At 41.9% G+C, this 27,294-nt stretch overlaps 1 protein-coding gene and 1 pseudogene across 1 annotated transcript in view; one reads left to right on the plus strand and one right to left on the minus strand.

Moving 5' to 3' along the window:
• The first annotated feature begins 1,509 nt into the window (after positions 1–1,509).
• Positions 1,510–3,671, plus strand: LOC100375409 (tripartite motif-containing protein 2-like; annotated as a pseudogene).
• Positions 3,672–8,457: 4,786 nt separating this feature from the next.
• LOC100375560 (bridge-like lipid transfer protein family member 2) overlaps positions 8,458–27,294 on the minus strand; it is a 101,859-nt gene continuing 83,022 nt past the window's right edge. The window contains exons 58-61 of the mRNA XM_085490896.1: positions 12,689–12,829; positions 11,084–11,151; positions 10,819–10,858; positions 8,458–10,494 (exon numbers count right to left, since the gene is read on the minus strand). Of these exons, the coding sequence (XP_085347022.1) occupies positions 10,429–10,494; positions 10,819–10,858; positions 11,084–11,151; positions 12,689–12,829 (315 nt within the window). The 3' untranslated portion in view covers positions 8,458–10,428. The remainder of the gene's footprint in view (positions 10,495–10,818; positions 10,859–11,083; positions 11,152–12,688; positions 12,830–27,294) is intronic.

Raw genomic sequence — 27,294 nt, forward strand, 5'->3', positions numbered from 1 at the left:
ATAACATGATGTATAACGAATATATAAAATTTGAACAAAATCAGTCAAAGCATGTCAGAGATATGGCTCCAGAAGCCCATTCATTAAAACAAAATGGCCACCAGCCAGCCATTTTGAATCCGATCTGAAAAATAAAATGAGGTGCATCTGGAACCCGTAATGTCTAATGTATGTACCAAGTTTGAACAAAATCCATCCATAAATGCCAGAAATGCTTGATATGTGATGATTTTTTAGCACAAAAATGGCTACCATTCGGCCATTTTGAATAGGATCATCAAATCAATATATTTGTATATCTATGACATGATGCATAATGAATATTTAAAATTTGAACATAATCAGTCAATACAAGTCAGAGATATGGCACGAGAACCACATCCATTAAAACAAAATGACCGCCAGTCGCCCATTTAGAATATTATGTGAAAAACAAAATTATTTGCATCAAGGTCCTATAATTCCTAGTGTATATACCAAGTTTGAATAAAATCCATCTGTAAACAGCCAAGAAATGCTTGATTTTTGATGATTTTTTAGCACAAAATGGCTGCCTTTTGACCATTTTGAATCAGATCGTGAAACAAATTGATGTGCATATGTATAATATTATGTATGTGTGAAGTTTGATTATGATTGATCCAGGCGTTTCTGAGATACAGGTCCGGACGCACGCACGCACAAGGGTCAAAACATAATTCCCCGTTTTTGGAATGCGTCCGAACGGGGACTAAAAATGAACAAATCTGAGAGAGGTCAACCTGAGGTACTTATATGTATCAAAGCAATCGGACTTGCGGTTTTTAACAAGAAGTCAAAAATATCACCTTTTTAGCAAAAATTACAAAAATATTCAATAAAATTAGAGATTTGAAGATATCATCATGAAATGAACAAATTGAAGAGAGCTCTACCCAAGGTACATATACACCAAGTATCAAAGCATTCAGGCTAGTAGTTTTCAAGAAGTCAGAAGAGTAAAAAGTTGACACGGATGACGATGGACAATCACTCATATGATAAGCTCTGCTCGACAAAGTTGACAGCGAAGCCATAATTGAATTTGGCTAAGATTGTATACCTATTAATATGATAGCAAGGTTTGAAGATGATTGGATAAGAATTGTTTAAGTTATTGTAACTACAAGAAACAAAAGGTGTTCGTATGCAAGGGATTTTTCCACACAAAAACGACGAATTCGGCCGAATTTTGTTATCAGTTGGCTTAATATAACCCCAACCGTATTTTTGTGAAAGATTGGTATTTTTGTCCTGATTTGTAGGAATCTGAAAAACGCGTTTCACAACTTGTCTCTTATTTAGTTTCATGCGTCATTCAAGATGGCGGCCCCCATATAGTAAATATCACATTTATTTTATTATATCAGATGTGCGCCAGCTGACTGTGATAGATACCAATTAAAAACAAATACATATTGTGAATGTTCACTTTCCTAGGGAGTTCAGTACAATATTTTTATCAGAAACTTCCGCCATATGTATAGGGCTATGGCTGCATCCAAAAAGTCTTTGCTGAATGAAATTGGTGAGGATTTCCTCAGCTGTTCCATCTGTTTGGAGTTCTTCAAGAATCCTAAAGTCCTACCATGTCTTCATACATTCTGTGAGCAATGCCTGGTGACTTTTAAAGCCAAATCTGAAGGTGATTTGAAGTGTGCAACATGTAGAATTCAGTGTGACACATCTATTCAGGAACTAAAATCCAACTTCTTTTTAACAAGCCTACTTGACACGTTCCAGAGACTGAGGCAGCTGAGTACAGACCATCCACCAATGTGTAAGATATGCAAAAAGAAGACAGCAACTCACAGGTGTGTAGACTGCCACCAGTTTAGCTGTGATGTTTGTGTTAAAATACATGAACACGTTCCACCTCTCAGAGGTCACCAAGTACTAAAAATTGACAAGTACAGAGAGATAGAATCTAAAGGTCATCTCACAGTGCAGTCAAAGGTTTTCTGCAGTGATCATAAAGACAGCAACTTAGAATTCTATTGTGACACGTGTCAGGTGCCTGTATGCTTGAAATGCACTATAGTTAACCATAGAGGACCTGAACATGTCCATAGAGATTTACAGGTGGTGGCCGAAGAATATAAAACACAAGTGAGGGAAATGTTAGAAAAGTTAAAAGTGAAAGAGAAGCAAGCGGATGAAGGAAAAGCTGCTACTGAATCTGCAAGAGAAGAAATCAGAAACCAGTGTGGAGCAGAGAAAAAGAAAGTTAGAAGAAGAGCAAAGGAATTGATAGAAAGAGTAAAGAGAGAAGAGAAGATGCTGATAGATGACTTGGATGAACGTGCCAAGAGTGGATTAAAAGAAGCAGCAATAAACATTGATGAGATGGACTTTCACCATGGCAACATAGTCAGTACACATCATTACCTCCAAACACTGGTGCATCTTGGGAATGCTGTTCATCTGCTATCTACCAGAACTGAAACTAATAAGCAAATTATGCAAATGGTTGCCATGGAAATAAAACCACCAATCAGTCATGAGATCAATGAGTTCCAACCCAGAAGTGACCTTGGTGCAAATACATTACTAGGAGTGATCAAATCTGATGCCTGTTCATCCAAATGTACATCCCAAAACAACTCCTGAAAGGTGAATCTGTCAACCTACTCATCACAACCAGAGACTCCAGAGGAAAAGAGACCATTCCCCGTCAAAATGTCCAGGTGAAGATAAGGAGATCTGATGCATTATGGGAAAATATTGATGTTACAGAAAATAGCAATGGGACACATCATGTGATGATAACAGGAAAGATGGAAGAAAAACAGCAAGTTGCCATGACGATTGGTGACACACAAATACCAGGATCACCATTCCATATTCCTGTTATAAAAGGATAGGTACAGACAGTGGGAAAAGGACAGCTCAAGGATCCACTTGGACTCACCATAAATAAACATGGTGACTTTGTAACAGCTGATAGGGGTAACCGAAGAGTTGTCATACATGACAGAGACGGAAACTACAAAGAATCGTTTGAATTTACTGATCAGTTTGCAAAGCAATTCACACCAAGTGATGTAGCAATATCAGATGATAATGAATACTTTATGACAGATGACAATAACAAACAAATAGTTGTGAGTGATGAAAACGGAAAGTTGATTAGAAAGTTTGGAAGCTCTGAAATTGATGATCCATATGGCATTGCAATCAATCCTGTTACTAACAATGTGTATGTGAGTGAGTATAGTAAAGGGTACATTAGGAAATATACACAGGGTGGGAGATATATCAACTCACTTGGAATACAAGGAGATAAACAGGGAGAGTTGAATGGACCTTGTATATTAGCTATTAACAGTAAAGGGATGGTGTATGTGGCTGATTTTAACAATCTACGCATTCAGGTATTTAATTCTGACGACCAGTTTATGTTTGAATTCTCTACCACTGGTGACAACTATACAATGGAGTATCCTGTGGGAGTAGCTATAGATAAGAATGATTATGTATATGTGAGTAGTCGGCATAAAGTCACAAAGTATGACAGCTATGGTCAGTTTATTTGTAGGATAAATTGTGATAACAATAGACTGAGTAAGCCCAGTGGTGTAGCAGTGTGTAGTGATGGTAAAATAGCTGTAGTGGATTGGGAAAATTACTGCATCAAAGTGTTTGTTGAGTGAAGATAATTTTAGCAAATTGAAATTTGCACAAAACAAAGAGGGCATATTTTTCCATGTGAAGGGTAAATAAAAGTAAGGGCAACTCCAATCATACATTGTGATAGAAGACACCAATCACACTGAACTCATGTGTGATGTAATCTTTGCATACGCAATAAGCTGTGATTCTCAGAATTGAACAATAATTGATTGTCGGATGGTTGGCATGCAAAAATAAAAAAATCAATGGAAATACTTAATTTATTTCTGTGTTTATGGTTTGTATGTGATAAATCATACAGGAAACAGTTAAAGCTATATAAAAATTAATATAACCCTAAAATTGACTTATTGACAGGCAATAGCATTACATAAAATATTATAATTTTTTTAACATGAACAGATATGGCTTTGGAACAACATTTATTGAAACAGAATGCCCACTAGTCAGAACATTGGGTGGGGATATCATTACATGAGATGGGAAAATGACTGCATAGGGTATATCACTGCACAGGATAAAGAGATCATAGCATAGGGTGGAGATATCATTACACAGGTGGAGAAAAATGGGAAGATGACTACATAGGGTAGGGAAGATTACTACATAGGATAAAGAGATCATAGCATATGGTGGGGATATCATTATACAGGTGGAGAAATATGGGAAGATGACTACATAGGCTAGGGAATATCACTACATAGGATAAAAAGATCATAGCATAGGGTGGGGATATCATTACACAGGTGGAGAAAAATGGGAAGATGACTACATAGGGTAGGGAAGATGACTACATAGGATAAAGAGATCATAGCATATGGTGGGGATATCATTATACATGTGGAGAAAAATGGGAAGATGACTACATAGGCTAGGGAATATCACTACATAGGATAAAAAGATCATAGCATAGGGTGGGGATATCATTACACAGGTGGAGAAAAATGGGAAGATGACTACATAGGGTAGGGAAGATCACTACATAGGATAAAGAGATCACAGCATAGGGTGGGGATATTATTATATAAGTTGGGAAAGATGGGAAGATGACTACATAGGGTAGGGAAGATGGCTACATAGGATAAAGAGATTACAGCATAGGGTGGGGATATTATTACATAGGTGGGGAAAAGATGGGAAGATGATTATAGGCAAAGAAGATCAAAGCATAAGGTGGGGATATCATTACATAGGTAGGGAAAAAATGGGAAGATGACTACATAGGATAAAGCGATCACAGCATAGGGTGGGGATATCATTACATAGGTGGGGGAAAATGGGAAGATGACTACATAGGATAAAGAGATCACAGCATAGGGTGGGGATATCATTACATAGATGGGGAAAATGGAAAGATGACTACATAGGGTAAGGAAGATCGCTACATAGGATAAAGAGATCATAGCATAGGGTGGGGATATTATTACATAGGTGGGGAAAATGGAAAGATGACTACATAGGGTAAGGAAGATCGCTACATAGGATAAAGAGATTACAGCATATAGTGGGGATATCATTACATAGGTGGGGAAAAATGGGAAGATGACTACATAGGGTAACGGGATAAATAGCATAGGGTGGTGATATCATTGCATAAGTGGGTAAAAAATGGGAAGATGACTACATAGGGTAACGGGATAAATAGCATAGGGTGGTGATATCATTGCATAAGTGGGTAAAAAATGGGAAGATGACTACATAGGGTAACGGGATAAATAGCATAGGGTGGTGATATCATTGCATAAGTGGGTAAAAAATGGGAAGATGACTACATAGGGTAAGGAAGATCACTACGTAGGATAAAGAGATCACAGCATAGGGTGGGGATATCATTACAGATGACTACATAGGGTAAAGAGATCATAGCATAGGGTGGGGATATCATTACATAGGTTGGAAAAATGGGCTGATGACTACATAGGGTAGGGAAGATCACTACATAGGATAAAGAGATCACAGCATAGGGTGGGGATATCATTACAAAGATGAGAAAAATGGGAAGATGACTACATAGGGTAAGGAAGATCACTGTATAAGATAAAAAGATCAATAAGGTGGAGGGAGTCATTGATGCATACAGATTAACCATATACACAAGTTTGATATTGATCAACCAAATAGAATGTGGAACTCATCTGGCAACTTTCCTGACTTTCCAGTCAAATTTTGGGTTGTGCAGGCAACTTTTGTGACAACTTTTAACTTTGGGCAACGTTTTTTTCTCCTGCAAAACAACTATTCTGACAAGTTATCAACTCTTTCAGATATTACAGACAAAATACAAGTCATTGAAAATGACACAGTCCCCGTTAAAGTTTAGAAAGGTCTCTTTGTGCTCGTCATATTAAAGCGGAGGGGTTGTCGCGAGCGTGTCCTTGAAACTTCAGTCCCAACAGATTATTTATTCACATCAAATTCGAACACATATTGCGTGACGACCACTCCGGTTTAAGACAGCAAAGAAAAACATAGATCACAAGTGAAAGCATGTCCAAGTTATCACATTTTAAACAAACAAGATGGCCACCAATTGGCCATATTTGATCAAATTGCAAATTGAATTGACATGTAAATGTATCCATTTATGACATGCTAATTATCAATGAAACAGATAAATGGGTTACAGATATATATGCTAGTAATATGGCCAAAAATAAAAACAGCCGTTATTCAGCTATCTTTGATCTGATTATGAAACAAACTGACATGTATGATGTAAGTGCCAAATACAAATGAAAATGGTACATAAATCTTGGAAATATAGTAGTAAGGCCAAAAAGTCAGATGGCTGTCAATCGACCATCCTTGATCTGATTTTGAAACAAATTGTCCTCCTGGACATGTATCCTAACATGTATAAAGTATGTGCCAAATTTGAATGAAAACCGACAAAGGATGTCCAAGATACCACATATAAAAAACAAAACAAGATGCCAGCCAGTCGGCCATCTTTGATCCAATTGCGAAAGAAATTGTCATGGACATGTATCCTAACATGTACAATCTATGTACCAAATTTCAATGAAAACTGACAAAACATGTAAAAAATACGACATTTTCAAAAAACAAGATGGCTGCCAGTCAGCCATATTGATCGAATCGCTAAACCACTACATGTGCATATGTCCCACATAAAGTACTAGGCACATGCAAAGCATGAACAGAATCGACCAAAAGGATTCTGAAATATGACTCTGGACGGACTGATGCACGGACTCACGGACAGTCGGGAATATGTATCATAACATGTATAATCTATATACCAAATTTGAATGAAAACTGACAAAGCATGTCCAAAATACAACATTTTCAAAAAACAAGATGGCTGCCAGTCGGCCATTTTGAATTGAATCGCTAAACCACTGCATGTGCATATGTCCCACATAAAGTGCTAGGCACATGCAAAGAATGAACGAAATCGGTCTGAAAGATTCTGAGATATGACTCCGGACGGATGGACGCACAGACGGACGGACGAACCGACAGAGACTGAATGGGGACTAAAAAATTTTCTGGAATATCAGAAAGTATTTGGAAGCAGAAAATGTGTTTGGAATGTCCGAAAACTATTTTGTTTAAAAATAAGTTTTGGAAGAAAATTGTGTTGGTCGGAAAATAAGCCTGAAACATGGGTAGATTTACCTATAAAGTACAAAAAGTCAAATGCAAGATTGAAACATTTCTTTAGAGAGCAGTATAAAGGTGGGAATACACATACACTAGACAGGCTCATGACTTTCATGGTTATGTCATGGCAGCACTGTTTGAGATATGTCTAGGCATACTATCCTCAACAAGTCATCTAAAATGACACAGTCCCCATTAAATTTTTGGAAGTTCTCGTTGTGCTCGTCATATTAAAGCGGAGGGGTTGTCCGCGAGCGTGTCCTTGAAACTTGAGTTCCAAGTGGCGTATACAACAGATTGTTTATTTACATCAAAATATGTATGATGTATGTGCCAAATATGAATGAAAATGGTATATAAATTGTGGAAATATAGTAGTAAGGCCAAAAAGTCAGATGGCTGTCAATCGGCCATCCTTGACCAGATTTTGAAACAAATTGTCATGGACATGCATTCTAACACGTATAAAGTACATGTATGTGCCAAATTTGAATAAAAACTGACAAGATACCGCATAAAAAAAAAAAACAAGATGCCTGCCAGTTGACCATCTTTGATCCAATTACGAAATAAATCATCATGGACATGTATCCTAACATGTATAATCTATGTACCAAGTTTGAATGACAACTGACAAAGCATGTCCAAAATACAACATTTTCATAAAAACAAGATGGCTGCCAGTCGGCCATTTTGAATTGAATCGCTAAACCACTGCATTTACATATGTCCAACATAAGATACTAGGCACATGCAAAGAATGAACGGGATCGGTTCACAGGATTCTGAAATATGACTCTGGACAGACTGACGCACGGACAGTCGGACAGACACACAGAGTCAGGAACTCACGGATGGTCAGGACATGTATCCTAACATGTATGATCTATGTACTAAATTTGAATGCAAACTGACAAAGCATGTCCAAAATACGACATTTTCAAAAATTAAGATGGCTGCCAGTCGGCCATTTTGAATTGAATCGCTAAACCACTGCATGTGCATTTGTCCCACATAAAGTACTAGGCACATGCAAAGAATGAATGAAATCGGTCCAAGGGATTCTGAGATATGACTCCGGACGGACGCACATATGCACGAACGGACGAAGATCGAATTATAAGTCCCTGTTTTCGGACTTTGTCCGAAAGGGGACTAATAAATATAAGATGTACATAATTTGGAAAGACATGGAGTTTATTATTCAAATGAGGAAATAAAATATTTACAATCAGTGTAATAAATGAATTTGGAAACTAAATAAACTGGCATTGAATTTGCATCAGCCTAAATGATAGAAGTGATTAAAGAGGTGATTGAAGAAAATATACCATATACAAGACATTGCAAATAAAAGAGCATGGCTTAGAAAATAACTTCAACATTCAGCTGCATTTGATTATATATTAAAAACAGTTCAACACAGAAGTGTTTCCATAATTTTGATTTTTAAATACAGTTTCTGATAAATTGTTTTATTATCTTTTTTTTTTAAATATTATAATGAGAATGGCCAGTATTCCTTTTTCTTATAGATACCAGCATATTAACCCAATAATCAGAGTAAAATGAAAACTTGGTCTGTTATTTTATAGTTACCATACATTACCATGCACGACAATGATGTTTTTTAGAAAATGTTTAATTTCAACTGTACAGATTTAATTTGTCACATTTTGAAAGGTAATTAACAGTATGTCTCCAAAAACAATTTCACAACAGAACCATATGCGTGTTCTCATTTAAATTTGATGTGTGCACAGAGGTTGGTACTGGTAATATGCAAATATCATTCGCCATGGTTAATATGCAAACCATCATTTTACTCAGAAAGTTGAATTTAATCAACAGGAACATACATGATTCTTTCACTAGCCCCATAAAACAAATAGTATTCTTCTTTGTATCTATGGCAATTAAAAGCTTTTGCATACTAGTTCGTCTATATATAAAGCGTGATTGCATGATAGTAATATTAATACTAATTTTTTCAAAGGATTCTTAATAATGCAATTCAATAATTGTTCACAATATGAAAAATTTGTTTTGATTTGTTACCCTGACATTGATTGCATCTAATGTATGAGTTATGATTACAAACTGACCATCCTCATTCTTTGATTGCTTTGTTTGAAAGAAGGCCACAATTGAGATATTTCCTTCAAACATTTTGTGACAATGTAGTTTTATGAGGAGGGAAGTAAAAGTTTTTAATTTCAGAAGTTATAAACAATCTCGTATTTTTCATGTTTATTCAGTTAGTAAAACCAGATTTCATATGCTACTATAATTCTAAGTTCCTATAACCAGACTACCTTAAACCTAGACCCCCATTAGTTTCCTAAACCATGCTACCTTAAACCTAAACCCCCATAAGTTCCCACAACCATGCTACCTTAAACCTAGACCCCCATTAGTTTCCTAAACCATGCTACCTTAAACCTAAACCCCCATAAGTTCCCACAACCATGCTACCTAGACCCCAATAAGTTCTCACAACCATGCTATTTTAAACCTAGACTCCAATAAGTTCCCATAACCATGCTACCTTAATCCTCGACACCTCAAGTTCCCATAATCAAGCTACCTTAATCCTGAACGCTCATAAGCTCCCATAACCAAACTACATTGAAACTACCTTAAGTTTCCATAACCAGGATACCTAATACCTATAAAATAACACCAAATACACGACAAGATAAATACGATAATCACGGCAGGATTAATAATATGTTAATCAAATAGAACCGTTTTGTTAGCTTCTATGAGTTTACCTTAAACCTAGAATCGCATAAGCTCCCATAATCAACGTACCTTAAACCCAGACCCTCATAAACTCTTGTAACAGCTAAAAATAGTAGTCAATAAAAAGTTTGTTCAGCTGGCAACTTCCAAAACACAAACATGAGCATGGGTATGGTACAATCAGTATAACAACTGACGAGAAGACCATCAATCTTGTGGAAGACTGGGTTATCATTTCAAATACGGACATACAAATATTCTCATAATAAATATACAATAATTACAATATTGCACAAAATGTATAATCTTTTTTTATCTGCTATATCACACTGCACTATACAACGCATAGGCCCACGGAATTCAAGACATTTCTGTAATGGTTGTCTAGAAACTTCTGAGTAACCATCAATGTTTTGTAGATTTTGTAAAGAGTGCTTTCTTGCTTGACTTCTCCGTTGGTTGTATTGTAACCTGTAATACAGAGGAATTTAGATTATTTCTTGGACGAATGCGATTGTACACAAACCTTGCTTACTTGGAATATGTTTTAAATACTGGTGTATAAATATTACCCTGTCTTAAAAGAATTCACATATGTGTATCTATTAGAGATGTCTTTCCAGAGAGCGGACACTGTATAAATAAATATTTTCATTGCGATTTAATGACATCAGAGAAAATGTTACTTATTTGAGCGGAAACATAAAAAAAACATATCACGATGTAGTAATCCAAATATTTGCTTTCAACAAAGTTAAATTCTAATTTACATATTAAAAAGATTGAGATTATTACCTTGGCTCCAAGAAGTAACTTTGCTTTTTCGTCATCCTCTCTGTAAGCCCAAGTAAAACATGAAGTATGAGGTATTTGCATAATGTTCCACGAAATGATTATTTATTACAAACAATGTTGGTTATGTTGCCATTACAATATGCTTGATGAAATAAAACTGTTTTTGGTTCCAGTTGGTTTGATACATTAATATGTATTGTAAGAAAAGACAAGTCAGCATGGGATATGAAATTCATAAATATAGTGTTATATAAACGTCATTTACCTTGTGGATACATCTGTTAACCCACTTCCTTCTCTGCTGCTTTTTATTCTCAACTTCTCTTTAATAGCCTAAAGAAATCAATGTATCAAAAAGTGAAATCTACAATGTATCAAAAAGTGAAATCTACAATGTATCAGAATGTGAAATCTACAATGTATCAGAAAGTGAAATCCACAATGTATGGGAAAGTGAAATCTACAATGTATCGGAAAGTGAAATCTACAATGTATCAGAATGTGAAATCTACAATGTATCAGAATGTGAAATCTACAATGCATCAAAAAGTTAAATCTACAATGTATCAGAATGTGAAATTTACAATGTATCAAAAAGTAAAATCTACACAATGTATGACAGATTCAATGCCAACTGATAAGGCATGGAATGACAAATTCAATGTCACCTGGCAACCATAACTTGGTCAGAGCAATGCCTACTGTGTTATAGCATGGTCAGAGCAATGTCTACTGGTCTGCCATAACATTGTCAGAGCAATGCCTACTAGTCAACGATAACATTATCAGAGCAATGTCTACTGGTCAACGATAACATTGTCAAAGCAATGCCTACTGGTCAACCATAACATTGTCAGAGCAATGCCTACTGGTCAACCATAACATTGTCAGAGCAATGCCTAACAGTCAACCATAACATTGTCAAAGCAATGCCTACTGGTCAACGATAACATAGTCAGAGCAATGCCTACTGGTCAACCATAACATTGTCAAAGCAATGTCTACTGGTCAACCATAACATTGTCAGAACAATGCCTACTGGCCAAGTGTAGCATAGTCGGAGCAATGCCTACTAGTCAACCATAGCATAGTCAGAGCAATGTCTACTGGTCAACCATAACATTGTCAAAGCAATGCCTACTGGTCAAGTGTAGCATAGTCGGAGCAATGCTCACTGGTCAACCATGGTATAGACAGATCAATGCCTACTGTTCAACCATAGCATAGTCGGAGCAATGCCTACTGGTCAACCATAACATTGTCAGAGCAATGCCTAACAGTCAACCATAACATTGTCAGAGCAATGCCTACTGGTCAACGATAACATAGTCAGAGCAATGCCTACTGGTCAACCATAACATTGTCAAAGCAATGCCTACTGGTCAACCATAACATTGTCAGAACAATGCCTACTGGCCAAGTGTAGCATAGTCGGAGCAATGCCTACTAGTCAACCATAGCATAGTCAGAGCAATGTCTACTGGTCAACCATAACATTGTCAAAGCAATGCCTACTGGTCAAGTGTAGCATAGTCGGAGCAATGCTCACTGGTCAACCATGGTATAGACAGATCAATGCCTACTGTTCAACCATAGCATAGTCGGAGCAATGCCTACTGGTCAACCATAACATAGTCAACAATGCCTACTGGTCAATGATAGCATAGTCAGCAATGCCCACTGGTCAACCATAGCATGGTCAGAGCAATGCCTACTGTTCAACTATAGCATAGTCAGCAATGCCTACTGGTCAATCATAATGGAAATTTTCTTCCATGGGTAAACGATGACAGTTTTTCCCTTTTCTGACCAAGTATAGTTTAGTAAAATATACACAGAAGAACATTCTCAGAATTCCAATATTGGTTACCTGTGATAACAATGCTTGTTTACTGTCCTTTTTTAATGCCATTGCTAAATCCAACCATGTCCAGGTTTGATCATGATACTCCAACGTGGGCAATACTAAATTAAAATTATGACAATCTTCAATATTCTTTTCCTTTTCACCCTAAAACGAAAACAATTTTGACAATATGCTGAAAATATGATAGATAAGTAATATCTCATCAAATAGTGAATTCTAAATTTATTCTAATATCCACAATAGTTAATGACTGTGGTCAAAAAAAAAGAAGGAAGAAGCAAATAGAAAATTTATAACAAAGTTTGTGTTACCATGGAAACAGGAAAAGATATCAAAAAGCAAGTATGGTCTCAGCAACTAAATCTAGCTTGTAACTGGCAGAAATGCCAACTAGGGTCTTACATACTAACTCACACAAAGCCACATTACGCCCTTACCTTGTAACTGACACAAAGCCGCACTGGGCCCTTACCTTGTAACTGACACAAAGCCTTACTAGGCCCTTACCTTGTAACTGACACAAAGCCCCACTAGGGCCTTACCTTGTAACTGACACAAAGCAACACTAGGGCCTTACTTTGAAACTGACACAAAGCCTCACTAGGGACTTACCTTGTAACTGACACAAAGCCACGCTAGGCACTTACCTTGTAACTGACACAAAGCCACGCTAGGCACTTACCTTGTAACTGACACAAAGCCACACTAGGCCCTTACCTTGTAACTCACACGAAGCCACGCTAGGCCCTTACCTTGTAACTCACACAAAGCAACGCTAGGCCCTTACCTTGTAAATGACACAAAGCCATACTAGGCCCTTACATTGTAACTGACACAAAGCCATAGTAGGCCCTTACCTTGTAACTGACATAAAGCCACAGTAGGCCCTTACCTTGTAACTCACACAAAGCCACGCTAGGCCCTTATCTTGTAACTGACACAAAGCCACAGTAGGCCCTTACCTTGTAACTGACGTAAAGCCTCACTAGGCCCTTATCTTGTAACTGACATAAAGTCACAGTAGGCCCTTACCTTGTAACTGACACAAAGCAACGCTAGGCCCTTACCTTGCAACTGACACAAAGCCACACTAGGCCCTTACCTTGTAACTGACACAAAACCACACTAGGGCCTTACATTGTAACTGACACAAAGCCACACTAGGCCCTTACCTTGTAACTGACACAAAGCCACACTAGGCCCTTACCTTGTAACTGACACAAAGCCACACTAGGCCCTTACCTTGTAACTGACACAAAGCCAAGCTAGGCCCTTACCTTGTAACTGACACAAAGCCTTACTAGGCCCTAACCTTGTAACTGACACAAAGCAACACTAGGGCCTTACTTTGAAACTGACACAAAGCCTCACTAGGGCCTTACCTTGTAACTCACACAAAGCCTCACTCGGGCCTTACCTTGTAACTCACACAAAGCCACGCTAGGCCCTTACCTTGTAAATGACACAAAGCCACGCTAGGCCCTTACCTTGTAAATGACACAAAGCCACGCTAGGCCCTTACCTTGTAACTGACACAAAGCCACACTAGGCCCTTACCTTGTAACTCACACAAAGCAACGCTAGGCCCGTACCTTGTAAATGACACAAAGCCATACTAGGCCCTTACCTTGTAACTGACACAAAGCCATAGTAGGCCCTTACCTTGTAACTGACACAAAGCCATACTAGGCCCTTACCTTGTAACTGACATAAAGCCACAGTAGGCCCTTACCTTGTAATTCACACAAAGCCACGCTAGGCCCTTACCTTGTAACTAACACAAAGCCACAGTAGGCCCTTACCTTGTAACTGATGTAAAGCCTCACTAGGCCCTTATCTTGTAACTGACATAAAGTCACAGTAGGCCCTTACCTCGTAACTGACACAAAGCAACGCTGGGCCCTTACATTGTAACTGACACCAAGCCACACTAGGGCCTTACATTGTAACTGACACAAAGCCACACTAGGCCCTTACCTTGTAACTGACACAAAGCCACACTAGGGCCTTACATTGTAACTGACACAAAGCCACACTAGGGCCTTACATTGTAACTGACACAAAGCCACACTAGGCCCTTACCTTGTAACTGACACAAAGCAACGCTAGACCCTTACCTTGTAACTGACACCAAGCCACACTAGGCCCTTACCTTGTAACTGACACAAAGCCACACTAGGGCCTTACATTGTAACTGACACAAAGCCACACTAGGCCCTTACCTTGTAACTGACACAAAGCCACACTAGGGCCTTACATTGTAACTGACACAAAGCCATACTAGGCCCTTACCATGTAACTGACACAAAGCCATACTAGGGCCTCACCTAGTAACTGACACAAGCCACGCTAGGGCCTTACCTTGTAACTGACACAAAGCCACACTAGGGCTTTACTTTGAAACTGACACAAAGCCTCACTGGGCCTTACCTTGTAACTGACACTAAGCCTCACTCGGGTCTTACCTTGTAACTGACACAAAGCCACGCTAGGCCCTTACCTTGTGACTCACACGAAGCCACGCTAGGCCCTTACCTTGTAACTCACACAAAGCAATGCTAGACCCTTACCTTGTAAATGACACGAAGCCATACTAGGCCCTTACCTTGTAACTGACACAAAGCCATAGTAGGCCCTTACCTTGTAACTGACACAAAGCCATACTAGGCCCTTACCTTGTAACTGACATAAAGCCACAGTAGGCCCTTACCTTGTAACTCACACAAAGCCACGCTAGGCCCTTACCTTGTAAATGACACAAAGCCACAGTAGGCCCTTACCTTGTAACTGACGGAAAGCCTCACTAGGCCCTTATCTTGTAACTGACATAAAGTCACAGTAGGCCCTTACCTTGTAACTAACACAAAGCCACACTAGGCCCTTACCTTGTAACTGACACAAAGCCACACTAGGGCCTTACATTGTAACTGACACAAAGTCGTACTAGGCCCTTACCTTGTAACTGACACAAAGCCTTACTAGGCCCTTACCTTGTAATTGACCACAAAGCCATACTAGGCCCTTATCTTGTAACTGACACAAAGCCATACTAGGCCCTTACCTTGTAACTGACACAAAGCCACACTAGACCCTAACCTTGTAACTGACACAAAGCCTCACTAGGGCCTTACCTTGTAACTCACACAAAAGCCACACTAGGGCCTTACCTTGTAACTGACACAAAGTCATACTAGGGCCTTACCTTGTAACTGACACAAAGCCACACTAGAGCCTTACCTTGTAACTCACACAAAAGCCACACTAGGGCCTTACCTCGTAACTGACACAAAGCCATACTAGGGCCTTACCTTGTAACTGACACAAAGCCACACTAGACCCTAACCTTGTAACTGACACAAAGCCACACTAGACCCTAACCTTGTAACTGACACAAAGCCTCACTAGGGCCTTACCTTGTTACTGACACAAAGCCACACTAGACCCTAACCTTGTAACTGACACAAAGCCACACTAGGCCCTTACCTTGTAACTGACACAAAGCCTCACTAGGGCCTTACCTTGTTACTGACACAAAGCCACACTAGACCCTAACCTTGTAACTGACACAAAGCCACACTAGGCCCTTACCTTGTAACTGACACAAAGCCACATTAGGGCCTTACCTTGTAACTGACAGAAAGTCAAACTAGGCCCTTACCTTGTAACTGACACAAAGCCACACTAGAGCTTTACTTTGTAACTGACACAAAGCCACACTAGGGCCTTACTTTGTAACTGACACAAAGCCATACTAGGCCTTACCTTGTAACTGACACAAAGCAACACTAGGGCCTTACTTTGAAACTGACACAAAGCCTCACTAGGGCCTTACCTTGTAACTGACACAAAGCCACACTAGGCCCTTACCTTGTAACTGACACAAAGCCACACTAGGGCCTTACATTGTAACTGACACAAAGCCATACTAGGCCCTTACCATGTAACTGACACAAAGCCATACTAGGGCCTCACCTAGTAACTGACACAAGCCACGCTAGGGCCTTACCTTGTAACTGACACAAAGCCACACTAGGGCCTTACCTTGTAACTGACACAAAGCCACACTAGGGCCTTACCTTGTAACTGACACAAAGCCACACTAGGGCCTTACGTTGTAACTGACACAAAGTCATACTAGGGCCTTACCTTGTAACTGACACAAAGCCACACTAGAGCCTTACCTTGTAACTCACACAAAAGCCACACTAGGGCCTTACCTTGTAACTGACACAAAGCCACACTAGGGCCTTACCTTGTAACTGACACAAAGCCACACTAGGGCCTTACCTTGTAACTGACACAAAGCCACACTAGGGCCTTACCTTGTAACTGACACAAAGCCACACTAGGCCCTTACCTTGTAACTGACACAAAGCCACACTAGGCCCATACCTTGTAACTGACACAAAGCCACACTAGACCCTTACCTTGTAACTGACACAAAGCTTCACTAGGGCCTTACCTTGTAACTGACACAAAGCCACAATAGACCCTAACCTTGTAACTGACACAAAGCCACACTAGGCCCTTACCTTGTAACTGACACAAAGCCACACTAGGCCCATACCTTGTAACTGACACAAAGCCACACTAGGGCCTTACCTTGTAACTGACACAAAGCCATACTAGGGCTTTACCTTGTAACTGACACAAAGCCACACTAGGGCCTTACCTTGTAACTGACACAAAGCCACACTAGGCCCTTACCTTGTAACTGACACAAAGCCACACTAGGGCCTTACCTTGTAACTGACACAAAGCCACACTAGACCCTAACCTTGTAACTGACACAAAGCCACACTAGACCCTAACCTTGTAACTGACACAAAGCCTCACTAGGACCTTACCTTGTAACTGACACAAAGCCACACTAGGGCCTTACCTTGTAACTGACACAAAGCCACACTAGGGCCTTACCTTGTAACTGACACAAAGCCACACTAGACCCTAACCTTGTAACTGACACAAAGCCACACTAGGCCCTTACCTTGTAACTGACAAAAAGCCACACTAGGGCCTTACCTTGTAACTGACACAAAGTCATACTAGGCCCTTACCTTGTAACTGACACAAAGCCACACTAGAGCCTTACTTTGTAACTGACACAAAGCCATACTAGGGCCTTACCATGTAACTGACACAAAGCCATACTAGGGCCTTACCTTGTAACTGACACAAAGCCACACTGGGCCTTACCTTGTAACTGACACAAAGCCATACTAGGGCCTTACCTTGTAACTGACACAAAGCCACACTAGGCCTTACCTTGTAACTGACACAAAGCCACACTACGGCCTTACCTTGTAACTGACACAAAGCCACGCTAGGCCCTTACCTTGTAACTGACACAAAGCCACACTAGGCCCTTACCTTGTGACTCACACGAAGCCACGCTAGGCCCTTACCTTGTAACTGACACAAAGCCACACTAGACCCTAACCTTGTAACTGACACAAAGCCTCACTAGGGCCTTACCTTGTTACTGACACAAAGCCACACTAGACCCTAACCTTGTAACTGACACAAAGCCACACTAGGCCCTTACCTTGTAACTGACACAAAGCCTCACTAGGGCCTTACCTTGTTACTGACACAAAGCCACACTAGACCCTAACCTTGTAACTGACACAAAGCCACACCAGGCCCTTACCTTGTAACTGACACAAAGCCACATTAGGGCCTTACCTTGTAACTGACAGAAAGTCAAACTAGGCCCTTACCTTGTAACTGACACAAAGCCACACTAGAGCTTTACTTTGTAACTGACACAAAGCCACACTAGGGCCTTACTTTGTAACTGACACAAAGCCATATTAGGCCTTACCTTGTAACTGACACAAAGCAACACTAGGGCCTTACTTTGAAACTGACACAAAGCCTCACTAGGGCCTTACCTTGTAACTGACACAAAGCCACACTAGGCCCTTACCTTGTAACTGACACAAAGCCACACTAGGGCCTTACATTGTAACTGACACAAAGCCATACTAGGCCCTTACCATGTAACTGACACAAAGCCATACTAGGGCCTCACCTAGTAACTGACACAAGCCACGCTAGGGCCTTACCTTGTAACTGACACAAAGCCACACTAGGGCCTTACCTTGTAACTGACACAAAGCCACACTAGGGCCTTACCTTGTAACTGACACAAAGCCACACTAGGGCCTTACGTTGTAACTGACACAAAGTCATACTAGGGCCTTACCTTGTAACTGACACAAAGCCACACTAGAGCCTTACCTTGTAACTCACACAAAAGCCACACTAGGGCCTTACCTTGTAACTGACACAAAGCCACACTAGGGCCTTACCTTGTAACTGACACAAAGCCACACTAGGGCCTTACCTTGTAACTGACACAAAGCCACACTAGGGCCTTACCTTGTAACTGACACAAAGCCACACTAGGCCCTTACCTTGTAACTGACACAAAGCCACACTAGGCCCATACCTTGTAACTGACACAAAGCCACACTAGACCCTTACCTTGTAACTGACACTAAGCTTCACTAGGGCCTTACCTTGTAACTGACACAAAGCCACAATAGACCCTAACCTTGTAACTGACACAAAGCCACACTAGGCCCTTACCTTGTAACTGACACAAAGCCACACTAGGCCCATACCTTGTAACTGACACAAAGCCACACTAGGGCCTTACCTTGTAACTGACACAAAGCCATACTAGGGCTTTACCTTGTAACTGACACAAAGCCACACTAGGGCCTTACCTTGTAACTGACACAAAGCCACACTAGGCCCTTACCTTGTAACTGACACAAAGCCACACTAGGGCCTTACCTTGTAACTGACACAAAGCCACACTAGACCCTAACCTTGTAACTGACACAAAGCCACACTAGACCCTAACCTTGTAACTGACACAAAGCCTCACTAGGACCTTACCTTGTAACTGACACAAAGCCACACTAGGGCCTTACCTTGTAACTGACACAAAGCCACACTAGGGCCTTACCTTGTAACTGACACAAAGCCACACTAGACCCTAACCTTGTAACTGACACAAAGCCACACTAGGCCCTTACCTTGTAACTGACAAAAAGCCACACTAGGGCCTTACCTTGTAACTGACACAAAGTCATACTAGGCCCTTACCTTGTAACTGACACAAAGCCACACTAGAGCCTTACTTTGTAACTGACACAAAGCCATACTAGGGCCTTACCTTGTAACTGACACAAAGCCATACTAGGGCCTTACCTTGTAACTGACACAAAGCCACACTGGGCCTTACCTTGTAACTGACACAAAGCCATACTAGGGCCTTACCTTGTAACTGACACAAAGCCACACTAGGCCTTACCTTGTAACTGACACAAAGCCACACTACGGCCTTACCTTGTAACTGACACAAAGCCACGCTAGGCCCTTACCTTGTAACTGACACAAAGCCACACTAGGCCCTTACCTTGTGACTCACACGAAGCCACGCTAGGCCCTTACCTTGTAACTCACACAAAGCAACGCTAGGCCCTTACCTTGTAAATGACACAAAGCCATACTAGGCCCTTACCTTGTAACTGACACAAAGCCATACTAGGCCCTTACCTTGTAACTGACACAAAGCCATACTAGGCCCTTATCTTGTAACTGACATAAAGCCACAGTAGGCCCTTACCTTGTAAATGACACAAAGCCACAGTAGGCCCTTACCTTGTAACTGACGTAAAGCCTCACTAGGCCCTTATCTTGTAACTGACATAAAGTCACAGTAGGCCCTTACCTTGTAACTGACACAAAGCAACGCTAGGCCCTTACCTTGTAACTGACACAAAGCCACACTAGGCCCTTACCTTGTAACTGACACAAAGCCACACTAGTGCCTTACATTGTAACTGACACAAAGCCACACTAGGGCTTTACTTTGAAACTGACACAAAGCTTCACTGGGCCTTATCTTGTAACTGACACAAAGCCTCACTCGGGCCTTACCTTGTAACTGACACAAAGCCACGCTAGGCCCTTACCTTGTGACTCACACGAAGCCACGCTAGGCCCTTACCTTGTAACTCACACAAAGCAATGCTAGACCCTTACCTTGTAAATGACACAAAGCCATACTAGGCCCTTACCTTGTAACTGACACAAAGCCATAGTAGGCCCTTACCTTGTAACTGACACAAAGCCATACTAGGCCCTTACCTTGTAACTGACATAAAGCCACAGTAGGCCCTTACCTTGTAACTCACACAAAGCCACGCTAGGCCCTTACCTTGTAAATGACACAAAGCCACAGTAGGCCCTTACCTTGTAACTGATGGAAAGCCTCACTAGGCCCTTATCTTGTAACTGACATAAAGTCACAGTAGGCCCTTACCTTGTAACTAACACAAAGCCACACTAGGCCCTTACCTTGTAACTGACACAAAGCCACACTAGGGCCTTACATTGTAACTGACACAAAGTCGTACTAGGCCCTTACCTTGTAACTGACACAAAGCCTTACTAGGCCCTTACCTTGTAATTGACACAAAGCCATACTAGGCCCTTATCTTGTAACTGACACAAAGCCATACTAGGCCCTTACCTTGTAACTGACACAAGCCACACTAGGGCCTTACCTTGTAACTGACACAAAGCCACACTAGGGCCTTACCTTGTAACTCACACAAAAGCCACACTAGGGCCTTACCTTGTAACTGACACAAAGTCATACTAGGGCCTTACCTTGTAACTGACACAAAGCCACACTAGAGCCTTACCTTGTAACTCACACAAAAGCCACACTAGGGCCTTACCTCGTAACTGACACAAAGCCATACTAGGGCCTTACCTTGTAACTGACACAAAGCCACACTAGGCCCTTACCTTGTAACTGACACAAAGCCACACTAGACCCTAACCTTGTAACTGACACAAAGCCACACTAGACCCTAACCTTGTAACTGACACAAAGCCTCACTAGGGCCTTACCTTGTTACTGACACAAAGCCACACTAGACCCTAACCTTGTAACTGACACAAAGCCACACTAGGCCCTTACCTTGTAACTGACACAAAGCCTCACTAGGGCCTTACCTTGTTACTGACACAAAGCCACACTAGACCCTAACCTTGTAACTGACACAAAGCCACACTAGGCCCTTACCTTGTAACTGACACAAAGCCACATTAGGGCCTTACCTTGTAACTGACACAAAGTCAAACTAGGCCCTTACCTTGTAACTGACACAAAGCCACACTAGAGCTTTACTTTGTAACTGACACAAAGCCACACTAGGGCCTTACTTTGTAACTGACACAAAGCCATACTAGGCCTTACCTTGTAACTGACACAAAGCAACACTAGGGCCTTACTTTGAAACTGACACAAAGCCTCACTAGGGCCTTACCTTGTAACTGACACAAAGCCACACTAGGCCCTTACCTTGTAACTGACACAAAGCCACACTAGGGCCTTACATTGTAACTGACACAAAGCCATACTAGGCCCTTACCATGTAACTGACACAAAGCCATACTAGGGCCTCACCTAGTAACTGACACAAGCCACGCTAGGGCCTTACCTTGTAACTGACACAAAGCCACACTAGGGCTTTACTTTGAAACTGACACAAAGCCTCACTGGGCCTTACCTTGTAACTGACACAAAGCCTCACTCGGGCCTTACCTTGTAACTGACACAAAGCCACGCTAGGCCCTTACCTTGTGACTCACACGAAGCCATGCTAGGCCCTTACCTTGTAACTCACACAAAGCAATGCTAGACCCTTACCTTGTAAATGACACAAAGCCATACTAGGCCCTTACCTTGTAACTGACACAAAGCCATAGTAGGCCCTTACCTTGTAACTGACATAAAGCCACAGTAGGCCCTTACCTTGTAACTGACACAAAGCCACGCTAGGCCCTTACCTTGTAAATGACACAAAGCCACAGTAGGCCCTTACCTTGTAACTGACGGAAAGCCTCACTAGGCCCTTATCTTGTAACTGACATAAAGTCACAGTAGGCCCTTACCTTGTAACTAACACAAAGCCACAGGAGGCCCTTACCTTGTAACTGACACAAAGCCACACTAGGGCCTTACATTGTAACTGACACAAAGTCGTACTAGGCCCTTACCTTGTAACTGACACAAAGCCTTACTAGGCCCTTACCTTGTAATTGACACAAAGCCATACTAGGCCCTTACCTTGTAACTGACACAAGCCACACTAGGGCCTTACCTTGTAACTGACACAAAGCCACACTAGGGCCTTACCTTGTAACTCACACAAAAGCCACACTAGGGCCTTACCTTGTAACTGACACAAAGTCATACTAGGGCCTTACCTTGTTACTGACACAAAGCCACACTAGACCCTAACCTTGTAACTGACACAAAGCCACACTAGGCCCTTACCTTGTAACTGACACAAAGCCACATTAGGGCCTTACCTTGTAACTGACACAAAGTCAAACTAGGCCCTTACCTTGTAACTGACACAAAGCCACACTAGAGCTTTACTTTGTAACTGACACAAAGCCACACTAGGGCCTTACTTTGTAACTGACACAAAGCCATACTAGGCCTTACCTTGTAACTGACACAAAGCAACACTAGGGCCTTACTTTGAAACTGACACAAAGCCTCACTAGGGCCTTACCTTGTAACTAACACAAAGCCACACTAGGGCCTTACCTTGTAACTGACACAAAGCCATACTAGGCCTTACCTTGTAACTGACACAAAGCAACACTAGGGCCTTACTTTGAAACTGACACGAAGCCTCACTAGGGCCATACCTTGTAACTGACACAAAGCCTCACTCGGGCCTTACCTTGTAACTCACACAAAGCCACGCTAGGCCCTTACCTTGTAAATGACACAAAGCCACGCTAGGCCCTTACCTTGTAACTGACACAAAGCCACACTAGGCCCTTACGTTGTGACTCACACAAAGCCACGCTAGGCCCTTACTTTGTAACTCACACAAAGCAACGCTAGGCCCTTACCTTGCAAATGACACAAAGCCATACTAGGCCCATACCTTGTAACTGACACAAAGCCATAGTAGGCCCTTACCTTGTAACTGACACAAAGCCATACTAGGCCCTTATCTTTTAACTGACATAAAGTCACAGTAGGCCCTTACCTTGTAACTGACACAAAGCAACGCTAGGCCCTTACCTTGTAACTGACACCAAGCCACACTAGGCCCTTACCTTGTAACTGACACAAAGCCACACTGGTGCCTTACATTGTAACTGACACAAAGCCACACTAGGCCCTTACCTTGTAACTGACACAAAGCCACACTAGGGCCTTACATTGTAACTGACACAAAGCCGTACTAGGCCCTTACCTTGTAACTGACACAAAGCCTTACTAGGCCCTTACCTTGTAACTGACACAAAGCCATACTAGGCCCTTACCTAGTAACTGACACAAAGCCATACTAGGGCCTCACCTAGTAACTGACACAAGCCACGCTAGGCCCTTACCTTGTAACTGACACCAAGCCACACTAGGCCCTTACCTTGTAACTGACACAAAGCCACACTGGGGCCTTACATTGTAACTGACACAAAGCCACACTAGGTCCTTACCTTGTAACTGACACAAAGCCATGCTAGGCCCTTACCTTGTAACTGACACAAAGCCACACTAGGCCCTTACCTTGTGACTCACACGAAGCCGCGCTAGGCCCTTACCTTGTGACTCACACGAAGCCGCGCTAGGCCCTTACCTTGTAACTCACACAAAGCAACGCTAGACCCTTACCTTGTAACTGACACAAAGCCATAGTAGGCCATTACCGTGTAGCTGACACAAAGCCATACTAGGCCCTTACCTTGTAACAGACATAAAGCCACAGTAGGCCCTTACCTTGTAACTCACACAAAGCCACGCTAGGCCCTTACCTTGTAAATGACACAAAGCCACAGTAGGCCCTTACCTTGTAACTGACGTAAAGCCTCACTAGGCCCTTATCTTGTAACTGACATAAAGTCACAGTAGACCCTTACCTTGTAACTGACACAAAGCAACGCTAGGCCCTTACCTTGTAACTGACACAAAGCCACACTAGGCCCTTACCATGTAACTGACACAAAGCCACACTAGGGCCTTACATTGTAACTGACACAAAGCCGTACTAGGCCCTTACCTTGTAACTGACACAAAGCCTTACTAGGCCCTTACCTTGTAACTGACACAAAGCCATACTAGGCCCTTACCTTGTAACTCACACAAAAGCCACACTAGGGCCTTACCTTGTAACTGACACAAAGCCACACTAGGGCCTTACCTTGTAACTGAAACAAAGCCACACTAGGGCCTCACCTAGTAACTGACACAAGCCACACTAGGGCCTTACCTTGTAACTGACACAAAGCCACACTAGAGCCTTACCCTGTAACTCACACAAAAGCCACACTAGGGCCTTACCTTGTAACGGACACAAAGTCATACTAGGGCCTTACCTTGTAACTGACACAAAGTCATACTAGGGCCTTACCTTGTAACTGACACAAAGCCATACTAGGCCCTTACCTTGTAACTGACATAAAGCCACAGTAGGCCCTTACCTTGTAACTCACGCAATGCCACGCTAGGCGCTTACCTTGTAAATGACACAAAGTCACAGTAGGCCCTTACCTTGTAACTGACACAAAGCAACGCTAGGCCTTTACCTTGTAACTGACACAAAGCCACACTAGGCCATTACCATGCAACTGACACAAAGCCACACTAGGGCCTTACATTGTAACTGACACAAAGCCGTACTAGGCCCTTACCTTGTAACTGACACAAAGCCTTACTAGGGCCTTACCTTGTATTTGACACAAAGCCATACTAGGCCCTTACCTTGTAACTGACACAAAGCTATACTAGGCCCTTACCTTGTAACTGACACAAAGCCATACTAGGGCCTCACCTATAACTGACACAAGCCACACTAGGGCCTTACCTTGTAACTGACACAAAGCCACACTAGGGCCTTACCTTGTAACTCACACAAAAGCCACACTAGACCCTAACCTTGTAACTGACACAAAGCCACACTAGGGCCTTACCTTGTAACTGACACAAAGTCATACTAGGGCCTTACCTTGTAACTGACACAAAGCCACATAGAGCCTTACCTTGTAACTCACACAAAAGCCACACTAGGGCCTTACCTTGTAACTGACACAAAGCCACACTAGGGCCTTACCTTGTAACTGACACAAAGCCACACTAGGGCCTTACCTTGTAACTGACACAAAGCCACACTAGGGCCTTACCTTGTAACTGACACAAAGCCACACTAGGGCCTTACGTTGTAACTGACACAAAGTCATACTAGGGCCTTACCTTGTAACTGACACAAAGCCACACTAGAGCCTTACCTTGTAACTCACACAAAAGCCACACTAGGGCCTTACCTTGTAACTGACACAAAGCCACACTAGGGCCTTACCTTGTAACTGACACAAAGCCACACTAGGGCCTTACCTTGTAACTGACACAAAGCCACACTAGGGCCTTACCTTGTAACTGACACAAAGCCACACTAGGCCCTTATCTTGTAACTGACACAAAGCCACACTAGGCCCATACCTTGTAACTGACACAAAGCCACACTAGACCCTTACCTTGTAACTGACACAAAGCTTCACTAGGGCCTTACCTTGTAACTGACACAAAGCCACAATAGACCCTAACCTTGTAACTGACACAAAGCCACACTAGGCCCTTACCTTGTAACTGACACAAAGCCACACTAGGCCCATACCTTGTAACTGACACAAAGCCACACTAGGGCCTTACCTTGTAACTGACACAAAGCCATACTAGGGCTTTACCTTGTAACTGACACAAAGCCACACTAGGGCCTTACCTTGTAACTGACACAAAGCCACACTAGGCCCTTACCTTGTAACTGACACAAAGCCACACTAGGGCCTTACCTTGTAACTGACACAAAGCCACACTAGACCCTAACCTTGTAACTGACACAAAGCCACACTAGACCCTAACCTTGTAACTGACACAAAGCCTCACTAGGACATTACCTTGTAACTGACACAAAGCCACACTAGGGCCTTACCTTGTAACTGACACAAAGCCACACTAGGGCCTTACCTTGTAACTGACACAAAGCCACACTAGACCCTAACCTTGTAACTGACACAAAGCCACACTAGGCCCTTACCTTGTAACTGACAAAAAGCCACACTAGGGCCTTACCTTGTAACTGACACAAAGTCATACTAGGCCCTTACCTTGTAACTGACACAAAGCCACACTAGAGCCTTACTTTGTAACTGACACAAAGCCATACTAGGGCCTTACCTTGTAACTGACACAAAGCCATACTAGGGCCTTACCTTGTAACTGACACAAAGCCACACTGGGCCTTACCTTGTAACTGACACAAAGCCATACTAGGGCCTTACCTTGTAACTGACACAAAGCCACACTAGGCCTTACCTTGTAACTGACACAAAGCCATACTAGGCCCTTACCTTGTAACTCACACAAAAGCCACACTAGGGCCTTACCTTGTAACTGACACAAAGCCACACTAGGGCCTTACCTTGTAACTGAAACAAAGCCACACTAGGGCCTCACCTAGTAACTGACACAAGCCACACTAGGGCCTTACCTTGTAACT

The sequence above is a fragment of the Saccoglossus kowalevskii genome, chromosome 16, assembly GCF_978046115.1.
Source record: "Saccoglossus kowalevskii chromosome 16, keSacKowa6.1, whole genome shotgun sequence".
Lineage (NCBI taxonomy): Eukaryota > Metazoa > Hemichordata > Enteropneusta > Harrimaniidae > Saccoglossus > Saccoglossus kowalevskii.